Source organism: Scophthalmus maximus, chromosome 11 (assembly GCF_022379125.1).
Source record: "Scophthalmus maximus strain ysfricsl-2021 chromosome 11, ASM2237912v1, whole genome shotgun sequence".
Taxonomy (NCBI): domain Eukaryota; kingdom Metazoa; phylum Chordata; class Actinopteri; order Pleuronectiformes; family Scophthalmidae; genus Scophthalmus; species Scophthalmus maximus.
Genome location: NC_061525.1, coordinates 10,631,922 through 10,658,416, shown reverse-complemented (window position 1 = coordinate 10,658,416; position 26,495 = coordinate 10,631,922). Strand labels below are relative to the sequence as shown.

The 26,495-nt window shown below is 40.9% G+C and overlaps 1 protein-coding gene across 1 annotated transcript in view; it reads right to left on the bottom strand.

The window, feature by feature from the left end:
- The window catches only part of dph1 (diphthamide biosynthesis 1), a 47,545-nt gene that overhangs the window by 4,663 nt on the left and 16,387 nt on the right, over positions 1–26,495 (bottom strand). Inside the window, exons 4-9 of the mRNA XM_035622987.2 lie at positions 16,690–16,811; positions 13,503–13,657; positions 12,193–12,314; positions 7,826–7,894; positions 7,038–7,194; positions 5,186–5,286 (exon numbers count right to left, since the gene is read on the bottom strand). Coding sequence (XP_035478880.1) covers positions 5,186–5,286; positions 7,038–7,194; positions 7,826–7,894; positions 12,193–12,314; positions 13,503–13,657; positions 16,690–16,811 — 726 coding nt within the window. The remainder of the gene's footprint in view (positions 1–5,185; positions 5,287–7,037; positions 7,195–7,825; positions 7,895–12,192; positions 12,315–13,502; positions 13,658–16,689; positions 16,812–26,495) is intronic.

Sequence of the window (26,495 nt, the reverse complement as noted above, 5' to 3'; positions counted from 1 at the left end):
GTGATGGGGGGGGCTGTGTATGAACGAGATGGGGAGGGGGTGAGAAAAAAAGAGAGAGGAGGACACAGATATACAGAGATAGGGAGAGCGAGCAATGACGATTAAAACTGAGTGGGGGGGGGGGGGGTGTAAAAGCAAGAGGAGAAGAGAGAGAGAGCGGAGGCTGAAGAGAGGAGGAAGATTGGCAGGGAGAAAAGTGTTCACTCTGGAAAATGCATGAGAGAGAGATGAGGAGGGCGTGGATGTAAACAGCTGGAGGGGAAAAAAATGAACAATGGGAAAATGGAGACAGAGAGCAGCGGCCGGGGCAACGGGGGTCAGCTTTCACAGATCAATGCAATCCACAGCTCCAACTCCACTGCGGGAGCAGACCATCCCTTGTCCCTAATGCTAATGATGGAGCTCCATCAGAAATATTGACAAATACAAATGGAGCTGCAGTGCATATAATGGCCCCGGAGACACTGAATGTAGGGAAAAGGCAATAAGAATATTTCTGTTTGAAATTTGGGCAAAGCAGTATATGGTGTGTACAGATACAAAGAAAAAAGTCAAGAAAAACTAAACTTTTGCAGAAATCGCTCCAACTTCAACCCCATCTGTCTATTCTTCATTTCAAACTTTCATACAGTTTCTAAACTGCAGAACTGATTGCACCGTAGACTCCACTCTGCCTTTCTGTCACAGAAATATTTCACCGCCTATGGGCAAGCGCGTGGCATTTTCTCATTTTCAAATAACACTTTTTAAAGAAGAAAAAACAGGCTTTCCCCCCTCAAAGGGGGGGGGGGAGCTATCAAATCATCCAACTAATTTGAGAGCAAGCTGAGTCAGAGATATTTGCACCATGCACCAACATCCTCAGACCTAAGATGAAAGCTGATATGTGACCTTTAAATCCATCAGCCTCTATTCATTCAGGGAAGTGTGACAGTTTGCATGTGTGCGTGCACATGTATGAGATTGGACTTCTGCTGAATGGATCCGATTACAGTGTATGTAGTGCATGTATGTGCACATCTTCATAATGAAAGCTGGGAGAGGTCAGGGAGAGAGACAGGGGGGATTAATAAGGAGGAAAATCCATGTGGCTAGCATTGAGAGGAAAGTGTGAAAGGGAAGGCAGAGAGAATCCCTCCGGAGAAGAAGATTGTTGATTGGTACATAGAGCCGGAGGAGACTTTTCTAATATTAGCACTAAGACCGTTGCAGTTCAGAGAAACACAAAGTGGCATGCCAGGTATTGCCCCAAGGACGCAGCCCAAATTGTATTTGCTTACTTTAGTAGAAATAAGAACCCTTCAACGCAGATTTATAAGGCTTAAAGGAGCTGAATGCGGTGAGGGTTTTCAGTGAGACATAACAGTAAGATCACAAGGTATTTGGTGCGTCTATCCAACACGAGCCCACGCCGGGATGCTTTCACCACTGCAGCCTCTTACACCCTGACACTGCTGGGGGACCTCTACCCTTTACTGTTTGCTCACCGTTAACATTTCAGCCCTGCAGGGAAATGTAAAGGGTTCACCTTTGATGGCAAATGTAAAAAAAAAGAAAAAAAGAACAACAACAACAACAACAAAAATTTATTTCAACGGAGTCAAAATTAAATTTCAACAGGAAGATAAAAAAGGCTGCAATGCACTGGGTGGCATTTGTGGTCTACTCGAGATGAGTGTGTGGTGTTCAGATATCTGTACTATACAGTAGTTTAAAACATGCTTGGGGACTGCCTAATTACTCACTGAAGCACATATGCTAATGGAGCCCCTCTCTGCACATGAGTGTGTGTTTTATGATAGAGAACGCCTGAGGGTAGGCTCTCTACAGTGCAATGTGTCCACTAGGGCTGAGCACCAATGCCTCCTTTACCACCCAACAGTCTCTTGCTCCATCTCCCTCCCTCTCTCTCTCTTTCCTTCTATTCCTCCTTCACCGCAGCTGGATTCAACAAAGCTTCAACCACCTGCCGGTTTGTAATGTCTTTTTTAGCGTTGTGTAGGATCCCTGCGTTCTTGCAGACTATTATGTGCACTGAGGGACAAATCGCAAATGAAAAGATGGAAAACAAAATGGTCCAAAAAAATGAAATGCCAAAATGCTTATCAGAAGAGATCCACTCAATGTTGTCCAAAATTTCTCTCTGAATAAACACCTATGATTAATGATGCAAGCAATGTTGTCAGTACGTCTTTGCTTTCCAAAATAACCCTCATTAAGGAACACTCAGTACATTTTTTCAACATTTATTGTTGGCAAAAAAACCAACACAAAAATATCATTATGATGAACGAATGTAATGGTCTAAATAAAACCAGAAAATTGTTCCTTAATACACTATTTGCACAGAACCAAGAATCAAAAACTGTCGGTGATGTAAAGCTGCCATTAAATGCTTGCTGAGATTCTTATTGTTCTCATTGTTTGAAGAAGTATTGTATTGTATTTGTTGTTTGATTGATGTTTGATTGCCTTTGTGTACAAAATGTGCTATACAAATAAAGTTGCACAAGTATTGAAACATTTCAAGTGATAATCTTCAAAAGTGCAAAGGCAAATACTGTTGCGAAGTATTCTGATGTATATACACCTAGTTGTAGGTTCAAAACGTACACAAAACTAAAATGCTAAATGTTAAATGTACTGCATTTATACTTTATATCGCTTTTTTTTAGGTCTTATCGACAACACAAAGTGCTTTAGAGTACAAGTGACATTCACCCATTTACACACACATTCATACAGCGCTTCATACACTGCCGGCACTTCTGCGGCAATTTAGGGTTAAGGTTAAGGACACTTTTGCACGCGAACTGGAGGAGACGGTTTCGAACCATTGACCTTCTGGGGTTAGTGGACGGCAATCCATCTCGTGAGCCACAGCACAAACTATTGTGGACTAATACAAAAGCCCTGAAATGGATTCTGTTTGAGAGAAGTGTTGATACCACTTTATGGTCATTCTGGAAGCTGTAGAGTTTTGTGTTATCAAATTGTGTTCCTGTTAAACTGAGAGATGTCTCTAATATTGTGTCCAGCCCATTTGTATAAATATGTTTGACCTCAACTTTATATTGAAACACTTCTTGGGTTTTCTTGACACCAATACACTAAAAGCAAAAAAAAGAAACAGAACTTTTTGTCTGTAATGAGGGTTTGTTTTGGTTGGGTGAATCGTTCCTGACTTACATCATTTTGGAGTTGCTAATACGACCGTCTGAAGAGTCAAAAAAACAAAGAAGAAAAATCGGCTTTTATCAGGATCGCTCGCTTTGCAAACACAGCCCCCTCAACTACCTCTGCATCTCTCTCTCTCACTCTCTCTAACTCACTTTCAGCCTCTCTCAGACCTTCTGTCCCTCTCTCACCCACTCCTGCCTCACACATCACACCTCTCATTACTCCACGTGAGAGGCCGATCTGAAGGGAGTGTGGGGAGCGCGCGTGCGGCCTGTGCATGTGAGCGCCTGCATCCGCGTGAGAGTGTGAGCTGTTGCACATCAGCGTCTCACTAATCCCGCGTCCATCTTCACCTCTGTTCTTCAGGCAGGTGGTCTGATAAATCAGAGAAACTGCACCTTCAAGCCTGAGCTCTCCCCGTTGAAGAACAGAGTCGATTGGTGCAGAATAATTCATTAGCTGCCACTTTGACTAGATGGAACATGTATCAATGGCAAGATCCACACGTGCATCAGTACCGTCAGACTTCAATAATTTCATGGTACATGAGCGAAGGCCTAAGTGTTTATTATGTGTGATGGGTTTTACAGTTTCTTTGGTTTAAGATAGGACGATATATTTTCAGTCTCAGGATAAGTCGATTAAACAGAAATTGGAGCCTGGTGGGAAAATTAATTAATAAATAGATAAAAAGCCATCTTGAGCAAGGGTGAGTCTTTTTTTAGTTTGTAGTGTATTCTGGCCTTATTTTGTGAAAGTACAGAGAGAAAGGTAAGCACTTAATAACTCATAATTCATGTATACAATTCCTTTTTCTATGCCCTCTGTGTCTAACATGAATATAAAGCATAGGAGTTCATTACACTGGACTGTTTGCTTTATCTACAAAGGAAAACTATGGAATTTGACCAAGACATGAATGCCAATTTTGTTCATGGAGCTGTGAACTACTGTTTGCCAGCTCCTCATTATAGTGTGCAGTTGTGTGAATTATGCTGACTCCCCAACTATGTGACGTGATGCAATGATGCTTGCAGAATATTTTTCAAATGCAACTTTTAGGTGACTACTTGCTGTCGATCCTAATAGTTCTGCTGGGGTCCATAAATTCCCCATTCATTATAACAAAGAGACACAGCAATAAGTGATTAGGAATTAGGAAATAAAGACAAAGAATGAGTAAAAGGAAAAAAAAATTTTTGGTCATATGCGCAAGACCTTAAAAAGAAGTCTCAACATTTATGCCATGGCATCCTGCACCAGGGCATTCCTCCGGCCATGCCAAACAATCCTACACGTCTGTCTAGCTAATATAATTGAAAAAATAATAGGAAACGTCTCATAATCTGCACTAAACTGTACAAACTCATAGATCCTAACACCAAAAACATCAAAGTCTTTACATCAAGATGCATACATTATATCCTAAGCAACAGAGAAAAATCTTGCAATGTTAAGAAAAGTGATTGAAAAATCCAGATCTGAAATTAAATTAAATCTTTGCTGAAAGATGCTTCATCCCTTCACCAAGTTTGGTGCAAACTCGTCAGTACTTTTTGCTTTAACCTGCTGAAAATTATACAAACAAACCAACAAAGGAAATGGGTGAAAAACTCCTCGGTGGAGATAAAAATAAAAAGGTAAACCTTTCAGTGCCTTACCCCGTGATACCTCATGCGTGTATGGCTCAACAGCAACAGAGAGTGTCGTCATGGCGAATAGATTAAAATATCTTTGCAAGTGACCCTATCAGCCTTAAACCAGCTACAGCCTCAACCCAAATAAGCTGCATGGTTTCTTTTCTCTATTCATATTCTCTAAAGAAAACTGTGGTCGCACAATTTGGTTTGGCTTCTGCAAGGCTGGGTAGGGCATCGTTTTCACTTAATCTGCCCATGCCAAGCAGTTCATACAAACTGAACAGCACATGGGCTAATTTGGATGTGCATTAGTGTACATTTTAATTTTGTGACTGATCAGTGTATGTGTGTATCTCAATACTCACGCATCTACATCTGACATCAGATCCAGCTTGCTGGGGAAAATCTCAGACAAGAGAACTCGAGTGAAGCACTTTCCCAATGACTGGAGCCTGGATTCCAGGTGCTGGGAAGAAAAAAGGAAAATAAAAGGACAAATGTGAAGATTTGCAAACAAATCAATCACATACAATTCTCCCAAGAGTTGTGAAACTCCCAATGCTCAATTGCAAATCACATAGTCCATGACTTTCAAGAATACAGAAACAGTGCTTTAAGCATTCCAATCTAGGGTCATCCTAAAGTTTTTTAACTACTGTGAATCTTGGCAAAAAGACTATTTTATCCAGCTCTCCGTTTCTGAACCCTCATATCCATTCATCTTTTTTGTGCTGCTCTCCAAAAGTCTACATTGTGGTGAGAGAAAGTTAAGGGAAGCAGCAAGCAAATCCCCCTCCTCCAACAGTCCTCCATCTCCTCCTGGTATTTTCAGGTCAGGTTGGGAAGTGTAATCCCTCTAGCATATTCTGGGTCTTTCTCCGGATCTCTGTCCAGCTGGCTCTTCCCTAATTCTGCCACATGGAAGCATTTAGATAAGATCCCAAAAAAGGCAGTGGTTCTACTCCAACCTCCTAATAGATGTTCATTAACCTTTAACCTGTCATTATGTACCCAGATGCACTGAAGGAAAGTCAGCTTGGGTGCTCATAGGGTTTTCTCTGTAATATTGGAATATTGACCTTACTATGTAAAGTGCTTTGAGACAATGTATGTTGTGATTTGGCACTATACAAATAAAATTGAATTGAACATCAGGATGGGTACAACTGTAAATATTAATAACCACACACAAAAGAACAAGGCGGCATCCCAGGAGCCAGTTTTTGTAGCAAGGGTTTGGGCCTCAGCTCTGCTTGACATTTCGATATGCATCAGACCCCTTGCATACCAGCCCAGCCACCGGGCCTCATATTTAATCAGTAAATGAAATTGTTAGCTAGTTCAATGAACTCTGCTACTCTGCTTTTGACATTTTGGTGAGGTGTTATTAGGAGATACAGGAGGCAGCAAAACTAGGTGAAGAAATCTTATAAATGTCCCCTTGGGTGAGATAAAGGTATGTGTATTTGCTGATATCTACTGCCCATGAGTATCACAGGACATTTCTACGACTGCGCTCTTATCACAGATGGTACTGTCCCCATACTTAAAGGGTTATCCGACTACACTTCTTAAACTCGACAGATCACAAACTAGGTATTTAAAGAAAAGGAGAAAGAATGAGGAGAGCAGTGTCAGAGAAAGCAGCAGGAGTAGTTGTGGGTTAGGAGTGACCAGGCTGGGCTTCTCCTTTAATCGATTGGATACCCCGCAAGACATACTCATTTATGAGTCTACACTAATCAACCAGTATGTGAGTGTGTGTGTGTGCACACATACATAGTATTTCTGAATTCTGAGCTGATACAAACAACTGATATATACAAAGCCTTGGATGGAAGGTGTTATCCAATTCAAAACCAGAGACCACTTTCCCTTTCAAAAGTATTTTTTATAAGCTTTAGAATAGGTTTTCTTTTTTGATCATTTCTCATTGTGCGTCCAAATTGATCCAAGCAATTGCTTAAAATTGATATCCCTAGCAGTAACACTCTAGTACAGCCAACCTTGAAGCCAACAGTTGGATGAAGAATAGAAGTTTGACTATGACTGTTTGGCTGCATCATCCTAAATGTAAAATAATAAGCACCCGGTGTAAGGACTGCTTATCCTATTATTACTTCTTGTCACCAAATTGACACGGAAAAATCTTACAAGCAATTGCATATGTGGCCTCGGGACAAGTAAACATGTTCAAAGGATGGAGCAGACTCTCACCTCCAGGACTTTGGGACTGCCCTGTCGGCCCAGTGTACCCAAGATCAGGCCCCATCTCTGGGCCAAACGAGCCTTGTCGATAGCCTGAAGCCTTAAGGCACGCATGGCCTCGTGGTCATAGTACTCCCTTGAAAAAACCTTACTGTAGGGGTCATACCTACAAAATAACACAGACAGAAAAGGCCAAATACACAAATGTAAATGGAATGTGTGCAAAGTCATAAACAGACAAACATTATTATGGACATTATCTATTGTTCAGGTATCTGTCTTCGGGATAGAAATGCAAGAAAAGATTTTTTTAAAATCCAATCATGAAAAGCCACTGAGTATGACAGAAGTCAGTGTATCTTTAGGAAAATGGAGGTATTTTTGAGAGATGTAATCTTGTTTTCTCTGGTAGAACGGGTTCACTTGAGATTAGAATCTTGTTTATGAGAGAGACCTGTGATCGGTGAGGCAAAGCATATGTCTATAACAACACTATTTCACTTTGCATACGAACAATATCTCACAAAATAGAACTTCATCCTCACTAAACGTTATCATGACACTATAATAGGGCAATTGTGTCGGTAAAGGAATTTTTTCAAACATATTTCTTAATGTGTTGTTTACTTCTCTCTTTGTTGGCCTTTAACAATCAGATTACTTCCTTCAGTTAACATGTCCATTGTTCCCAAATTGCGTGAACTGTAATGCTGATATTTTGATGATGTTTTCAGTATACAAATCATAGAGAAATGCAAAAATGTGTCGACAAATTGTGGCACTTTGTTTCACAATACCTGTAGGCAGGGACATCTGGGTTTGCAATCATGATTGACTCCAGGTGAAATCTCCCATCTCCCAGATAACTAGAGAAAAACACCAATCACTTAAAATTTCCAAGGTAAAGAAAGGAGATAAAAGAAATAATGTGTCAAATAAAGACCCCTCTTAACAACCAAAGTTCAATGTGCAATCATCATAGTAAATGCTGGCCTATTATTTTCCCTCTATGTCTCGCTCTCTCTCTCGTGTGCATGTCTAACTCATGCTCAGGTCCTCTACCAGAGGACTGGGAGTTTAAGGGTTCTGCACAGTATCATCTGTTCCACGGACTTAACTTTTCCTGGACAGAGACTTAGGATGTTGTACCAGGATTCTGCTGGAGCCACTCTGCTAGTTTGGGTGTCACAGTCCCTAATGATCCTATTACCACTTCACTTTCCACAACTATTCCAGTAGTTCTTTAAGCCCGTGGGATCTTCTCAGACTCCCTCCTGATTTAACTCTCAGCCGGGATAGCCACATCTATCACCATTATTTCCCTTGAAGTCCCACAAGATCTCAGCTCTGTTGTTCTCAACCACTCTCGGTGGTATGTCCTGTAGGGTGTACTTGTTGATGGCTAGGGACTTCCTACCATTGCTGTTGCATGTAACCTCTCTTCTTGGGTTTGCTTTTACAGTATAGTAGCATTCCATCAATTTAGTCCTCTTATTTCTTGTTCATGTGCATCTTGTTCGATTAGCAAACTCATCTGCATGTCCTAGTCACCCAACATCTGACGTTGACTTTGTTAATCCAGGTGTCTTGAGACTGTATATGTCCCTGTCATATTCAAAAATATAAACACAATCACATATATTTCTATATATGCCTCTCTGCAACCTTTAAACTACAAATCAAAGTGTTACTAGGCAAAGGCCTGAGGCTACGGTAGAGGGCCTACCCTTCTCCACCATCCAAGAATAATATGACCCCAGCAATTGAAGCATGCTGTTAACAGAGAATGCAAGCCCTCCCATTTAACCCAGGGTCTGGTGCTGTGGATTCACCAGAGCACAAGCAGAGTCAGAGATCATAAACCTTAAGTAAACAGAGGTGTGTAGGTTCCGGAAAAAAACAAGCTCAGGCAGAACCCTCTTACATAAAGACCCTTCCCAGGGTGAGGCTGAGAAGAATCTTTCCGTTAGTGTGAGGGGGCTCAGGTCGGTACCCCTACTCATTACTGTACAATCTCAGTAGGCTTACCGAGACAGAACATGGAATTAAACCCACTAATTGGTCAGTGTTTAGAGCAGCTGAGAAAGGGCCGTGGGTGGTTTGACATACAGTCCCCTCTAAAGCTATTGGAACGACAAGGTCACCTTGTTTGTTCCTGTTGTACACTGAAGACATTTGAGTTTAGGATCAAAATATAAATATGAGGGACAATAGATCAGGATGTAAATTTTGTTTTCCTTCTTCCCCAGGTAATCAGAGCTACATTTGCAAAACAACTTAGGACATCAGACTTCATCTCATTTCTTAGAGAAAAAGTTAGGGAACTGACAGCATTTAATTTAACAGTATCAAGGCTGCGACCGGCTGAAATCACCACATTGTTGCATTATTCATATGTGATGCTTTTCCAGCCTTTTACCACAGCCTCTTTCATGTTTGTTTCAGTGGTTTCTCCCTTCACAAAGAGAAATGCTGCTCTTTTAGTTTAAGGTCCAGTGACTGACTTGGCCAGTCTGAAAATCTTCCACTTTTGATGAAGTCCTTGGTTGTGTTTTGGGTCATTGTTTTGCAACATGATGAAGTTCCTGCAGATTAGTTTGAATGCATTTCTCTGAAAACTGGGAGAGAAATGTTTCCGTGGAGTTCTGAATTAATTCTGCTGCTACCATCATGGGCTTCATCAATAAACATTAGTGAGTCCATTCCAGAAGCAGCCAAACAAGCCCAAGCCATGACACCACACATTCAGCTAGTTTGGTTTTGGTATCCAGTCCGGTCATGCAGCCCCAAATTAAGTTTTAAATACTCACAATTACTGACCAAAGCATCTCAAATCGAGGTTCTGACACTGACAGGAGTACCAACCCACAGATGAGAAGGAACAGATCAATTTTACCGGTCTGCACGGTAGCTAGCTGGATGGTTAGAGGTAACTATATGTCTCCCCTCAGTGGGGAGAAGAAGTGGAGTCGCCCTCTGCTGTTCATTCCAAGAATACAGTTTTAAGGCACTTCTGCATTGGCTCCACTTTCTGGACCCGGGTCTACATCCATTTTTAATGTACAGTCTGTGGTTAAAACTAAAGGTGCTGTGTGGTAAGTTGTTTAACATCTCAAGTCCTGTATCAAATTCTGAAATCCTGCTTCATATTCATCTTCTGATCTTAAATGCCACTGTATTCAGTGTATGACAGGGACAAAGGCATTGACCTTGCCTTGCAGTTTTGGAGGGGAATGTACAGGCTACCTAGAGACACATCTAGTGAAGACTTAATATGTTTATGTTGTTGTATGGATGTGGTTGTGTGGAATTACATATTATGTCTTGTTTTTTTTTGCGTACAACAAATAACACTGAACAATATCACAAGATAAACTTGAGCAGAGCCTCTGTTGCGATGCTTCTCTTTGCTTAGCAACACCCAAGGCCCTAACATGATGATGCCCCCAACAATAAGGCTGCTGCACTTCCACCACAGCTGTCCTCTGCTCTCTGTAACTGTGAGAGGTGGAGTACTCAACTCAAGCTCTCTTTACGATCACATACCTTCCATCCATATTCAATTGTTCTTTGTAAAAAGGCTGTCGCTATAAAGATAAATGCTATGAGTCTTTGCGTTATGCCTCACTCCATCTTCACATTTACAACTTTATATGTTCTATTATGAGGGAGAGCTAGAGTAGAGGCAGCAGATAGAAATGGTCTACTGATCCTTTCATATAGCTCTTCCCAATGCATTTTTCAGCTTTTAAAAATAGTTCACACTTCTTATTATACTATTTCTTTATCATAAAAATGAGACCGACCGGGCCTTTCCTAAAGCTTCGAGACAGGCCTCAAAGACTAATAAACCACTACTCATCCTCCATAATGCTCAAGTAGTTCAAAGCTTTGGGGGGATGCAATTATAACTTGTGCACATAATATTTTTGGGAGCACTGGCTAATAACTAATTAACATTAAGATAACCTTGTGTTGAATATGAATTTATTGTTCTATTAAAGGTGATGACCAAAAATCCTGCACTGCTAAAAAGAACTAGTTACGTGCTGCCTTTGTGTGAGATAGTGGAAAATCAATTCATTAAGGTAAAGTGGACAAGTACAAGTGTGTTTGAAGACAGGGTGAGGGAGAGAGGGAGGGAGGGAGGGCAGGGGGAGAGAGAAGCATACCAACATCAGGCTAATCGATTTTCTCTCCCATCTCACCCCTACACACCCCAACTCACATCAAAGACAACACACATTAAATTAGTCACTGATGTGTTCCCTAACCTTTTTACTTCCTTCACATGTACAAAGACACATGCACATCACTTTTGTCTCCCACAAGGCCTGGCTCATGCACATAGCAAAGATTGTCCTTTTGTAGCCGTTTTAATGTCATGCACTGTGAGGTTATAATCATATGGGCCAACACTAGATGTGTGCAGATTAAACATTCTAGGTTGAAGCACCTAGATATAATTATACTAATTATACCCTGAGAATTACTTCAACGCCTGGTGAACCGGAAAGCATACAGTAGGATGCTCTCTAGTGCAGAGCTGCGTGAGGCGATGTTTTCTGGACTTGTTACTCTGCCGGAGCAGTCTCCTCCCTACAGCGCAGTCGGATAAGCATCACTTTGACAAGTCTCATATGCACACAAGTGTTTTTGTTGATGTAAAGACACAAATTTATAGGATATGAAGGGGAAATATGAACTGAAATGAATCCATTTTATTTAAACATGGGAAATAAGTACATGTGGGTTTATTGTGGTTGGTTTGAAGCAAACTAAAGGGGCTGTGACTGCTTCATACAATTCAATGCTTTGCACAGTATGAATGTATTTTTAGCATTGCCATTCTGGATCAGCATCTGGCTGTTTCTAGCTGGATATAACAGAAGCCTGATCAGAGGCACACAGACATGACTAGCTGTCACAGCTAGCTATGTCTGGTGTGACTGGTGTGATGTCATACTGATTCTTCCTCGTGTCAAATGGGTGGGCATGGTAATGGCAGGGGTAATTATTGTAGCCCACCGTGGGAGGGGAGCCAGGATGAGTCGATGCTGGCTGTCTTTGGATATATGGAAATCTCTGCTAACTAACAGAAAGAAAGGACAGGGCCTGGGTTGAAACTATGAGGTGGAAGACAGGAAGGAGGGAGATTTCTTACATTATGGCATTGACATGACGGTCCAAGCGAGGGGAGGTACAGCCCAAAATTTCTCCTGGTGAAAGAGGTCGACATTGTGGGACCAGGATGTCATACTCTGACTTGAGGGCTGCACTCACAGCCTGCAGCAAGGAGTTGGGGAGAATAGAAAGATAGTTAGAGATTGACAGGTTTTGTGCAGCTAAGCCATAAGCCTCTCCAAAGTCTTGAAGTAGCTCTCAGTTTGGAATGGGCCTCCAAAAAGGTAGCAGTAAGGGATAGTCTTATAGAAACATTAACATATTTTCTGAAAAGAAAGCACAGATACAAAAAAAATCTATTCAAAACACCTACATTCATCAAAGCAAAGTGCTAAGATTAGAGACCTAACAATTACAGCAAATAAAAAAATAAAGCAGTTGGTGAGCTTGGAGGTGGAAGGATAGATTGAATGATTTAAAGCTAATTTAAGGCAGTAAACAGGGAATACAGATGAACTCCCAGCTACTCCCGCCCATACTGTGTGACCTGAACAAGCCTACACACCATAAGACATGAGATGGAGACGGAGGCACACATGCATACAGTACACAACTACAAACACACAGACATATGCACACATGGATGAACTCTCATAAAATGACCCACACGAGCAGAACATTGTTTTAAAATACACAGTGGTTACATTAGTGAAGGCCCACAGTGCTGTTGGTTCAACAACACGGCAATAGAAAGCTGAAGAAGGCATTATAGAACTGAGGCAGACAAAAGTGTACCACTATAGCTGCTGCCACTGCTTATGTAAAAAGCCGAGCTGAGCACGACGCTGAACCGAGGGGCCTTCCAAGGTCATTCCACCTTTCAAATCTAAAATAACTGCTGCTGGATTTCTAAAACCCACTCTTGAACTGAGCTTAAGTACGGTGTGAGTTGTTCATAAAAGCAAAAAAAATAAGGAAAGGTACACTGTACACACACACACAACAGTGTGTGTGTGTGTGTGTGTGTGTGTGTTCCTAGACTGTACTGTACAGAAAATAATAAATAAATATTTTTGAAAATTATTCAGATAAAGATACAGAATCCCTCTACCTCAGCTTTCTTTTCACAACAATGGACTCACACACACACACACACACACACACACACACACACACACACACACACACACACACACACACACACACACACACACACACACACACACACACACACACACACACACACACACACACACACACACACACACACACACACACACACACACACACACACACACACACACACACACACACACACACAAAAAAAAGGCAGTCCCAGTGTTCAATCACCTGCAGTGCTGCCACAAACTGAATAGTGCTAACGAGTGCCAGAGATTGTCCAGCAGGGAAGTTGAACTTGACCGTGTCCAGGAAGTGTGCATTGTCCATCTGGATATCAACAAACACATACAGCATCTTAATACCTGCTGTGGAGTCTATGGGGACTGCAGGAAGACAAAGACAAAAGAAAAAAACAGATGAATTATTCACTGTGTTATGTCAGGTAAGCCTGTGGTATGTATGTACACTATTTATGGTGCCTCCAACATTAACGCGCAGTACAGCTATATGGGAACACAGTAAGCACGTATATAGCTTGCTGAAGGCACCCGTGCGATATAACCGAAACCCGTTCAGTGTGAGTCAGTGGCACACACAGGAACTGATGCAAAGACCTCAATTATTTAGGGAAGGAGAGGGACACATGCGATTACTATTAGTGCCATTAATTTCACAGGCCATTTACCACGCACCCACGCCAAGGGAGACACGTGCTGAGATACATGCTGAAAAAGTGGGTGAGAGTCCAAGCAAAAGAAGGGAAATGGGTAAGAGAAGAAAAAAGAAGAAGAAAGAAGACTTGTCGGTTGAATTGATCATCATAATCATTCTTCCTCTGGTGTTAGATTTAATTTGCAGATCAGGAGCAAGGTGGGTTTTTTTGTGCTATAATTAAGCAAATGGCTCACTATGATGCAAATCTTTAATAAGCAAGTGCAGCTCACTCAAGAGAGCATCAGAAACCAGGGGGTGAATAGCAAAGAGTCGACTTGGAGAGACTGAGGAGGCTCTGACATACATGCGTTTACAAAGAACTGATGGCAGATGGGATGGAAACAGGATTGGGGAATGTGAGAAAAGGGAAATTCCTATGAAAGTAGGCTGAAAACCACTGGAATTTTATTTGGGGGTGCGAGTAAGTGATTTAAAAATGTACTGTATAAAAAGATAGGGGAGGGAAGACAGGAGTGGAAAAAGCAATAGGATAGAGTGTGTGTATTTGAGGGTTGGGGTAGGTTGTCAATTAACGGGCAACAGAAGTGATGAATGGGCTCACGTCTGAGCGGAGAGGGAAGGGGATGGGGATGGATATGTATTTTAAGAGGTGTGCACTGCCGGGAGCCACATGATGAGTGAGAAACCAAGGAGTTAAATTCATCATGAGGCTAAAAAATGGTTGGAGGAGTTGCGTAAAAAAATCAGACTAAGACTAACAGCTGTCTGTTACTTGTTTATAGGCACTCCAAAACGCAAAGGGCAGAGAGAAGTGACATCGATCTACGTTCACATTAGCATGGTAGCCTGAGAGCATTTAGACCCTGCAATTTGGGACACAGTCAATGAGATGGACAGGGTGCACTTGCACCATCAATGGGTTTTTATTCATCTGTGTGTTTTAGCAATAATGTCACTCAGTACAGCTGCTTATTAGTGGCCGTGTAAACAACTACACAGGCCCGGTCACAATGAGTGGGACTAAGAAAAGGTTGAACAAAAGTATTCTGGTGTGCTAACAAATCAATATTTACACACAGGCTCCGTTCTGTGAAGCACAAAAACGTTGAACTGAACTAATCTATATCATAATTGTGGCAGCACAACCTTATTCAGACAACAATTCAATCACGGGACTTGCAAGATTGCAGTGTGGAGGTAGCCATGGTATCAATGTGTGTATTGGAGAAACAAAAGTACAAAATATATAGTCATGGAAATATATGGATTAATGGTTAACAGGACTCTTTTTTTCTAAGTGTCACACTGGTCCATGTCAATATTGCAGGCTAAATCTGATGTTGTGCCTTGGCATGGTATTGCTTCATTAAGCTCTTCTAGAATGAATCATGTCACCAAAATAGTAAAGATCTGCTTATGATTTGGAAGATGGTCCAGTTATACTTAAAGCCATGGCAGCCAGCCTGGCATTATCCGAGCAAGGCCTTGCCAGTTCCCCCCCCAATGCTTTTTTTGGGTGGGGTTAATAATCACAATTAAATAAGTGGCAAATTTAAAAGAAAAGTTTTAATTTAAGTTTATTTCTCTTTCTCTCTCTTATCCACTCACTATCATCCTTTTACACATTTTATCTTTTGTCTTTTTTATTCAGACTAGTCTGATATCTGGTTGCAGAAATTATGTTTAAGCATCAGTGTGGTCAAATAAATTCCCATTCCTCATATCAGCAAATGTTTTTATAACCTACAAAAACTGTTTTATGAGGATGCCCTTCTTGCCTTGCTGCCTTTATGATGACAAAAGGCGAGACGACACCAATATTCAAAAGGTGATACCTCAGAGGAAATGAAAGGGAAATAAAAGAGTGCTGGAGAGACGGTTTCTGTATGCGTCAGCCACAACACAGTGTCTTTAATCTCCCACAGGTGTCTGACATCTTGGGACACAGTTCAGATGACGCCCTCATGATAGAGTGGTGAAGGTCAGGGACACACAGTACATACAGTACGTACTAACACTTCTACTTTTCAATGTCTTTGAAATTTGCTTCCATGAATTAAGATTTGATTTTACTTTGGTGCTTTTATTTTGCTTCCTCTGAGCTTAAATGGGATTGTGTACATATCTTATCTCATTTGTAAACATACCTGCATGCACTCTGTCAAAAAATGGATGAGCGCACGCCAGCACACACACACACACACACACACACACACACACACGCACGCACGCACGCACGCACGCACGCACGCACACAGAGCTTTTCAGTGTATTAAAATTCTGTTGGTCATTCCTGGTATTTAGGAGGGGTGAGGTTGTTCTGGCATGGATATATCAGAACTATTGATTTAACATTTCCTCCCATGTTCTGCAAGAGACAGACAGCGGGGGCGAGGGTGAAGGTCCTCAAGAAGTACTTCAGGTTTTCAAAGGACTGCTCTAATGCATGTTCCCCATTGATCTGCTGGGCAAATGTGATGTCCAGGCTCCAGAGGTCTTATATGTCTTCCATACTAGAGCGGCGCAGGCTGCATTAACTAGTTACATTTACCGCTGATCAATAGCTCCATCTGTGTCTGTGTGTATGCGTGTCTAAGTCAGACCATCTGTCCGACTACTTTTTCATGCAGCCCGCTCTCAGTAGGTGGAGCTCCTCATTGTTCACTTGACATTCCTCGGTGTGTTACAATCTGCATGCAGAGTGATGGAGTGAAAAAAACAGACTCGTAAAGGGACTCACTGAGACAACTGTGTCCATAGTGCACCATGAAATCAGCTCCCAGGGCTCGGGCGGTGAAGTCGTCCACGCAGCACGCCCCGTATGTCACGTCTCCCATCACGATGGTATCTGCCTCCGTGAACCTGGGATGGACGCATGCAGAGACACTAATCAGTGCAGTCACGGGACATATGCATCTCCTGTTGTTCGCTACCATAGTGATCAATAAACATTATATGCCTGGTACGGTTTGATCATGAGAGAGCGGAATAAGATGAATCCCTATTCACTTGCTACAAATGGGAGTACAATAAATCTGACAGCACTGTATCCGGGTGACTCACCGCCTTTCTTTTACTCTTCATGACCGGCAGCCGCTGGTCTGCGTGCAGCAAAAGCTGTCCGGTAGTTAAAGCCCTGCCAGACTAATAGGTCACAAGTACGCCTGACCACAGTAAAGGGATGAGGGCTATGACTGGTACAGTGTAAGTTTGAAGGGACCGTGTCAAGTCTATCGCTGACCTGGATTTACAGCACATCTGCTAGCACAGCCTAAGCAACAGTTAGTATTTGCAGCATGAGAACAAACCATGCAGACTAGATGCTTTGTGCCACAAGTAGGTTGTGAGAGCATGTGGGCCTTATGTTCCATTTTGTGGCTGTAATGGAAATAAAACAAAATATTCATGGCCTTCTTGAGGAAAACTACCAATTTACCCAGGCATCTGTGGACCCAGACCTGTTAGAATGAATTGCTGATCGCACTAGAGAAAAACAAGCGCTTCCTTTTATCACCCTTCGTGGGCAAATAAAATGCTAAGTAAAACCATAAAGGCTAAATAAAAGTGAATAAAGGCTGAGAGTAACGGGCAGAAAGTGCCAGTGAACAGAAGCTTGAAGTATTGTGGAGGATGAAAGATGGGTCGATGAGGGGGTGGTTGTAAATGGTGGAAGTTGCCAGGTATTTGTGGTTCTACTCTGACAGATGTGGGCTCGACAGAAAAGGGGGTAGAATAGAGATGAGATTGAGGGCTTGGGGAGAGAAGAGGAAAGTGATAAACAGACATGGCTGCGCACAGAAATGCATCTGTAACAGCCAACAGACTTTTAGTAATGTGTCGCCTCTATCTTCCAACCCACAATCACTCTCTCTGTTTATTCCACACTCTGCTCCTCGCAAGGAGAAAAGTTTCTATTTCAGCCTTTCCTCCCTCATTTTCTCTGGTGTAATATGTGGTTTGTGCTCCCTCTGGGCTCACCAACATTGTCCCCTAGTTTTCCATATCCACCCCACCCCCCCTCTCTTTCGCTGTACCCTGTCCCTTCTCCTCTAATGGCTGCTCTCAAGTGAAGGGCAGTGCAGGCCAGCTGAGCCCAGGAAAACATAGACAGAGCAACTCATCTGATAAATAAATATTTGCACCAGTAGATTTGAATCAATTACCCTCCCTCTTTTCAAGGTTTTCATTTTGTGAGTGTGTGTGTTTGTTTGCACTGCGCATGCACATACAGCTGAGAGCAGGAAGGTAATCATGGGTTACTAAAATTGATATAATCACACAGGTAGTTTGAGGTCTGTGGACATGTGCATTTGTTTTCTCATTCAGTGCAGCCCATTGTTCTTCCATCGCAGTTCGCCGACTTTGTTTGGAGTTGCATAAACATGCATCAACCTTTCAGCTAAAAATAAACAGCCAGCCCACCAGAAAAAAAAAAAAGAGACAGAGAGGCTATTCACTGCAATCCACTGCAGACCACGCAGAACAATCCACAATGCAAAACACAGCACTACAGAGGATTACAGTATCTAATCAGTCATCTATCTGCCAGAAATACCATTATCACACTAACTTCATTGGCAGTGCAAGGCCTATCTAGCTGTTTACAGAGTAGGTTCACTGAAATCTCATGGTAATAAATGCAAAGAATCCGATTAAGCGAAGATATGAGACATTTGATGCTACTGGGACATGGGCAGAGTAATTACTGTGCAACGTGTAGTCCCACATCCCACTGGGAGTCATGCAAAGAGGGGAAAAGGGAAGACAGGATGAAAAGTGTATCATTGTTAAGCAATGTTATTTCTAACACACATATTTTCTATAAAGCACAACATACCCCAAGTCTTGCCAACTTTCCATTTATTCCTCTCTTTATCTGCTCATCTATCTCTCCTTCCCCATGTCAGCACACCAGTGCCAGCTGCCTCCTATGTGTGTCGGCACTGGTTTTGCCTCATCGCAGGATACTCAGTTCAGCCATTTCCACTGAAATGTCATTAAGATCTAATTAAGATGTCAGAGAAGCTTGCGAACTTCATAACACCCCTTGTTAATGAGCTCTTTAGCATACAACTCAATATGCGTGAGAAATTGCTGACTGATTTGAATCTTTGTTATGAAAACCACTGCACTTGAGTGTGTGCTGCAAATACAAGTCTAGGAACAAACTGTGGATTTAGTGCTTGTTTAGCAGCTGGTATCGCTTATTGGGTTACACTGCTGACTCGCTTTTGACAAAGGCGTCAGAATGTAATGTAATGTTTATTGTATCCCGGTTTATCAATTTTTATCATTATTGTCCTGGTGCTGCAGTGCAGGCACGAGTCACATCGCTTTGCTCTCGTCATCTGGGATGATACCCTTCTCTCATTCTGACCTCTTCCTCTGATCCCGCCATAAATGACTGACTTGTTGGTACCGGTGCCTTGCAGCTTGGAGATGTTGCAGCAGACAAAGAAAGGAAAAAGCTCTCTTCTCCACCAACTGTTTAAGGTTTGCAGAATGAGATGTGGGAAGTTGCAGGTAATTTTCAATCTGACGCTAAGCTTTACTTTTGGGCCCATCAGCTTGAGAAAGCATTACAATTTAAAAAAAGGCTCTAACTGGGGCATTTTAAATTGCATGAAAACCAACAGTATGCTGTTGTTAAACTTCCAATTCTATATTATTTTTGGGCTGACTGCACAATGAGGTTAGATTATGCATTTTTTCCTGTATTTCCATTGTTATTTTCTGGCAGTCCATGCAAATTTCCAGTGGCGTGTTTGAAGGAGTAGGAATGTGTGTACGGGGCTCTGGGTAAATCTATGCTAACAGCAGATGTTGTGCTTCTTTATTTATTCAGGGGAAAGCCAACTCACCATACTTCAAGCAACAGTGCATCACGTTGATATTTTATATTATAACTGGAAGGTGTTGAATATAATATCAGTCCTCAACTTCATATTTTCCCAAAGCCATGCAGTCAACTCCGTCAAAGTTTGTAGTTTTACTTGTGTTAAAAGTTGTAATTATGTGGATGTTTGTATCAAAAGCAACATATATTATATGCTTATTGCTATACAACTTAATGTAGTTTAAATTATAAATTGAAAACCAACCAGCCATGTGCTGATAAAACAGACCAACGATATTTAGAAAACTAGACTCACTTGCCCCAAATGAAACTGATCCAAAAAAGACAAAAAAAAACATCCATTGTCAAAGATCTTACAATTTATGTTATTATGTCTGAACTACAGTTGTAGTCGTAAAGTAACTGTTGCTGCACTCCATGCTAATTTGTTTTAATGGTTAATCAGTCTACCTGCTTGATTACACTGTGTCTATGATTCTGTTTTCTGAATCATAAAATACAAAATAGTGTAAAATCACAACAGTCACAGAAATATTGAGGGAGGGAGTAAATATTTCATTGAGTAAAAACACACTAAAATGGGAGTTATAGACCTTTTTCCTCAAATGCTTTTGTTTTCTCCCATTCCATCTCCACTGCACTAGAAAGGGGTGCCTTTCTAGTGCAGTGCCTTGCTCAAGGTCAAGGTAGAATCAAAGGGAAAACGTTGATGTTCAACTTCCCAATCCCCATTTATTCCTAACGGAAGCAGTTAAGAATGAATAAAGATGCTTCACCACTGTTATACTGTTGCGTAGAGTGCAGTCAAGCCCATTTAAGAAGAATAACAACGCCGTATAGACAAACTGCATTAGTGTTGCTTATCATGCATTTATGTTTTGCTTGGCAAGTGTTTCGATGGTCAATAAGCACATCAGAAAAAAAGGACCTGGCAACGGCTACAAGAGAAATGTTTTACAGTCAGATGCAGTCTTCAGGTGGGCTAATCCAATTTGCAAATTTGCATGATTCATTATTTTCATAATGATGTGATTTCATGTGTTCCCTGGTAATTATGCCAGTCAAGTGCAAAATGGGTACGTAAATGATTGGAGTTATGTCAAGCTTTTCATGTTTTTAAGTTTTGCATCGTTTGGGGTCAACAGTCAACATCACAGTGCTTTTATGGCATCATATTATTTCCATAGCACCTTATGCACATCCATCTTCTAATTGAGTCACTAGCATAAACATGCATGTAAAGCTATGACAGGTTATACCACTAACCCATCACATGGTACTTTGGTATAATGATAGCTTTGTAGTTAGTCTCAAAATAGGTCTGGTTTTAAATTCAGCCAAAGCTCTTTCAATATTCATGTTCTATTGGCTGCATGGGTTCCCTCTAGGGAGATTTCTCTCATACAAACTCATGTAAATGGATTTGTGACTTAAATTGCAAAGCAGTAACGTGAATATGTTGACCCTGCAACTTTTGAAACCGATTCACTTTGTTTCACTCGGTGCATACTGGGACAGCAACCTATTATTATTATTTGAGTTTTGCGGTATCTACACTAAGATGTGTAAATTTGTATAGAATTAAGTCAATAATATAGCCCCTCTTACACTGGAAGAAAAAGGCTGATGGTAAGAGGTAGCAGGCTACCTTGCAATCTTCAAGGATAAACAATTAGAGTGAAAGAGATAGCCTAAACAGACAACACAAAATAATGATAAACCTGAGGGCTGCTTTTTCCAATACTCACAAGGCCATCTTATATAAGCAACTGTCTAATTCCATTGACACCTGTTCATTTGACACAGGTTCAAGTGGAAGTGAATTTCATATGACCACTTTCTGGTGTTATACAGGAAATAATTCAAAAGCATTTTAACCTACAGTACTTTAAATCAAGGACTGTTTTAATGCACAACTCAGAACGCGACTTCTGCTCCTAAATACCTAAAAAGGGCCATTTCAGTCAAGGTCTTCACCTCACTGTGAAGCCAGCCCTCACAGTAAACTTGGGGATCAGTGCATGTAGCAATGTTTACTTGTATTTACAAATAATGTGCAATCTAATATTTGTTGTTGTCAGTGGCTGAAATGATGAAAAAGATCATTGACTGCTTAAATATAAACACCTGATTGCTGGGACTGTATGATATGATCTTTATTTCTAATAAGACTTAAAGTGGGGTTGCCTATATTTCCATGTCAAATAAGTCTGCAGTTGTCAACAAAGGCTTGTCGCCTCCATCTGTAACCTCGACAACTCTTTGCCATGTCAGCCATAAATTCCGTCCGTCTCTGTTCAAGCAGCACTCGAACATTGAAATTGAAGAGACTGATGTAAAAAATATAAAGAAGCAGCAGCGGTAACATAGTCACTGGCCTACAGGCTGCTTTCTATGCTTCCTACTGTTTCACTAACTTCCAGCATGTTTGTAATAAAAAAGAGAGACAGGTAAACTCATCTACTGGCAAAGTAGATGCTATTTTTAGCAGGTTTACCCATTAAAAAAAGAGAAATAAAATGATATATGTATGAGCTTATTTTAGTGTAAACAGGTTAAGACATTATTCTGCAATCAGAGGGATTTGGATTCTTCTCACATTATGGCTCATTGGCAGCATTAATTATTTTCACATTCGCATATTATTTACAGCACATTATAGCTGTATGTCATCTGTATTCGTTTATGCATATGTTGGATAACTGGCTGATACTGGGTGTATATAGAGTAGGTGCATAGTCTAGATTTTTCATTTCAAAATCTCACTTTTTTGAAACGGCAAAGTTAATATTATTTGCATATTTCATCTTTAAGCATTTGCCTTAGACAAACAGCAGCTGTTTCTTGGCAACAGTTTAACAATACAGGTAGCCCTATGTGTTTAAACATGTAGAACACAACGCTAAAACGTCTTTCTAATTCCCAATTTCTCATTAATTGGGACAAGTTTGTGTATGCACTTACTAAACCAGTTTGGGCGCATGCATTTATGTGCATGTTCAGTCTTTCCTGTATTAGCTAAAAGCCATTTTTATACTGAGACTTCAGCGAGCATCATTCCCTTCATTTGGTGACGGTTCATCTTTTATTCCATTACATTTTAGACATCAGCTCATTGTGTGTCTGTGAGGGAGCTTTGGCAGGGGGCAGAGCAGACTGGCCCTGGATAAGAGACTGTACCCACGGGTAGCAGGGCAGCTCAGGAGAGATGAACCATCATTATTTCCTCTTTATACAAGTTCAGTTTGGGAAAACGAGGAGTTGTATTGATTAAATAAAAATGCGAAGAGCAAAATTTTAATCCAATGGAAGAGATAATGTTGAGGGGAAGATGACAAGGAAAACAAGAGGACATGTGAGCTGAAAAAACAGGACAGGAGTGTTTTCTGCATAAGACAAAGAGAGATGGGAGCAAAGAAGACAGGTGGAGAACAGAATGACGACAATGAGGAGACGACAGTATATGTAAGATGAATTGTTTGCTGCTGGGCTTGTAATATTAGCAAATCGGATATCAATGATCTGTTCTCGCACATAGAAAATATCCTGAAAATGTACTCCCCTCCAAATATGAATTTGGCACGGGGCATTGGCCAGAATTAAATGATCTCTACTCCTCTCACACACACACACACACACACACACACACACACACACACACACACACACACACACACACACACACACACACACACACACACACACACACACACACACACACACACACACACACACACACACACACACACACACACACACACACACACACACACACACACACACACACACACACACACACACACACACACACACACCCACCCACCCACCCCTTTCACTCGCCGTTTCTCCCCTCTAATTTTAATTAATGTAATTGTCAGGAATTTTGGGCTAGCTGTCTTCTTCCGAGAAATATGACAGTCTAACTGCAGTCACTGAATATCTGCCAAGAATGAGTAAACAGAGAGACGTCAGGCAGTGAGTACGGGATGACGCTTAGACAGATGTTTTCAGTAATACCATTAGATAATCCTTTAACTCCCCCAAAAACAAGATCATTACTGCTATTTCTGAGAGTGTATCTCATCTATTTGTCATGGCATTTATTCAAAAGCCTGAGCCTTGGGTCATTATGGAAAAGCCTACAGCTCGTCCATTGCCAATGGCTCACACTCATTGTCATCAGTCATGCATCACCCCTCCAATGCGTTTCGTTTCCATTGCTCCCATGTGGCCAAATACAAAATCTGTTATTGCAGGTTTAAGAGTTTGACACCCCAAAACTGCTATATGAAACGTTACATAAACAATGAGTTGTTGTGGTACGATCAGGCAAAACAAAACCCCAAAAATTTAAATTGCTTATAGTCACAAGCTAATTGAGAATTTAGGGCATTTAAAATGTATAAGCTACCATTAACAAATAAGCAAAATGTACATATTTAAAAAAACACATTGCCAAGCTCAGGCCACTGGGCTTAACATGCTGCAGCTGAATATTCCAGTTTGGACAACAAAAATATCCATCAAACACAGCACTACTTCGCCTCTCTAGCCACAATCCTCATGACATAAAAGTCAACTCTGAAAAATAACGATTATAAAAAACCTTTTCTTGTTGCAACTGATGAAGTCACATCCATCTAATCCCTCTTTCATTCACCCCTAAGGCTTCACTCTATCATCTGTCACTCGGCTCCCTCAAGTCATTTCACACTCTCTTTTTTCAAGCTTTTTGACTCCGTTCCTTTCCCTTTATGCTCCTTGTCATAATTTGTCTGAGCTTCTGTCTGTCATTACATCTCCTGCTAAATCTTTGGGAACGCCCACTCATTAGTGTATCGCTCAACAGTTGATAAATAAAGATCAGTCCCAGTGATTGAGTTGTCCCTCATTTGTCCTCTAACAAAAGACAACATTCAAATAGTAGCCACTGATCTCTCACATTCTTCCTTTGATAGAATTATTATTGTTATTATTATTGTAGTAGCTTTGAGCAACTACACAACATAAAAAAATTACAAAATTGAGTAGTATAAAGTATAATAAATAACACATGATTGATAGTTGAAAATAAGCTATTTCATGTTGGATTAATAAAAAATGTGCATAGGGCTAGGTTCACATTACTTAATTGAAGACAAATTTCCAGTTGTCATTGTCCTTGCAAAGCATAACACCACAAAAGGATCCAGAAATTTTCTTGCTGGTGTGAACATGTCGGACAATTTCCTGCAGCATTCCTTATTTGTGAAGCAAACTACGGAAAATGTCCAGACCCAATTTTCAGGACATTTTCCGTTGTTCATGTCTGACAACAGCTTCAGTCTAATTGGTTGGGAAGAGTCTAATTTTATTGCCTGCGTCTTCGGTGGTGGATATTAAATGTGTTATGACATGGTCTTTGGTCCCTCTGTTGCCCCGTGGCTACATAGTTTTATTGTTGGTGCAAAAGGTGGAAATTAGTCTTTAAGGCATACGTATAAAGAAAATATAAAAATGTCTATGACTTTACATTACACTTTGAACTTTATTATCACTATGATGCCATCAAATCTGATTGTTTATCGATCAAATTAACTGATAGCACATATTGCTGCTGGTGTAGGTCTTCTCTATCTTTTGGAGTCTGTTCGAGTCATCTGCATTTCAGATCAGATGTAATCATCTGCTGGTCTCTTTGGGTCAGGGCTGGTTTTTTGAGGATGAATTTATCCAGGCTGGGTTCTGGTAGGTTTCCTGTGGTCCTTTCAGATCAGATTCGAATTTTGAGACATCTAATCACAACTTAAATCTGGCTTGCCCGGTCATGTCCATAATTTGACATGACTTATACTTTTTTCCCCCTTAATGTATCTTTAGATTGTATTTTCATGACAACTCATGCAATTTACAAGGCTCTATCTGCCAAGATATCACATTACAGCATGTCAGCACATATAATGATTTTCAGTCTGCCTGGACATGACGTCCCCTGTAGATGAGATGTTATTAAGATTAGCAAAGATCTGTACACCAAGTATCTCAGCAGTTCTTCAGGCGTTTTGGCTGCGAGATGCACAGGGACGTAGGTGTGGCCAATTCACTTTACACTCTGTCGTTCAAATTCACATTGGAAGCCATCAGTGTAAGAGGTGACCAGTACCTGCTCTGACAAAACTACCTGGGGTAGCGGTAAAGGCAGTCATGAGTTATATTCTTAAATGTTTCCTGTGTTTTCTCTAATATATGTACCATTTTGAAAAGAATGGAGGAAAATATGATTAAGTATAAAGTTTGTGTGCAGTTTGATGTGACTTAATCTTAGATCAGTGAATTTGATTTTCTTATAACAAAATTATCCCCTGTAAATACAAATTTGGCGAATAGTTTTTGTTAGTAATTAGTCTTATTGTTAGTCTTTTTCCTCCCTCATTTTGTCTTCAAGTCACTGTCTTCCTTTTTTTTCCATAGACTATATGAGAGGATACAGGAAAAGCGAATAACCTGGCTGAAACAGATTTATAGGGTTTTCCAGTGGACGCTGATGAGGAGGTTGTTGGAGCTCACCATAAGCTTTGGGTGGGCAGTAAGGGTGTACGTGGCAGCAGGGCCAATTAGACAAAATGTGGCTCAATTGGAGGGGGCTTGTATAAGAATCTCGTATATATGAAGCTTTCAAATTGCTAAAGAGCAGAAGTTAGTCAGCACAA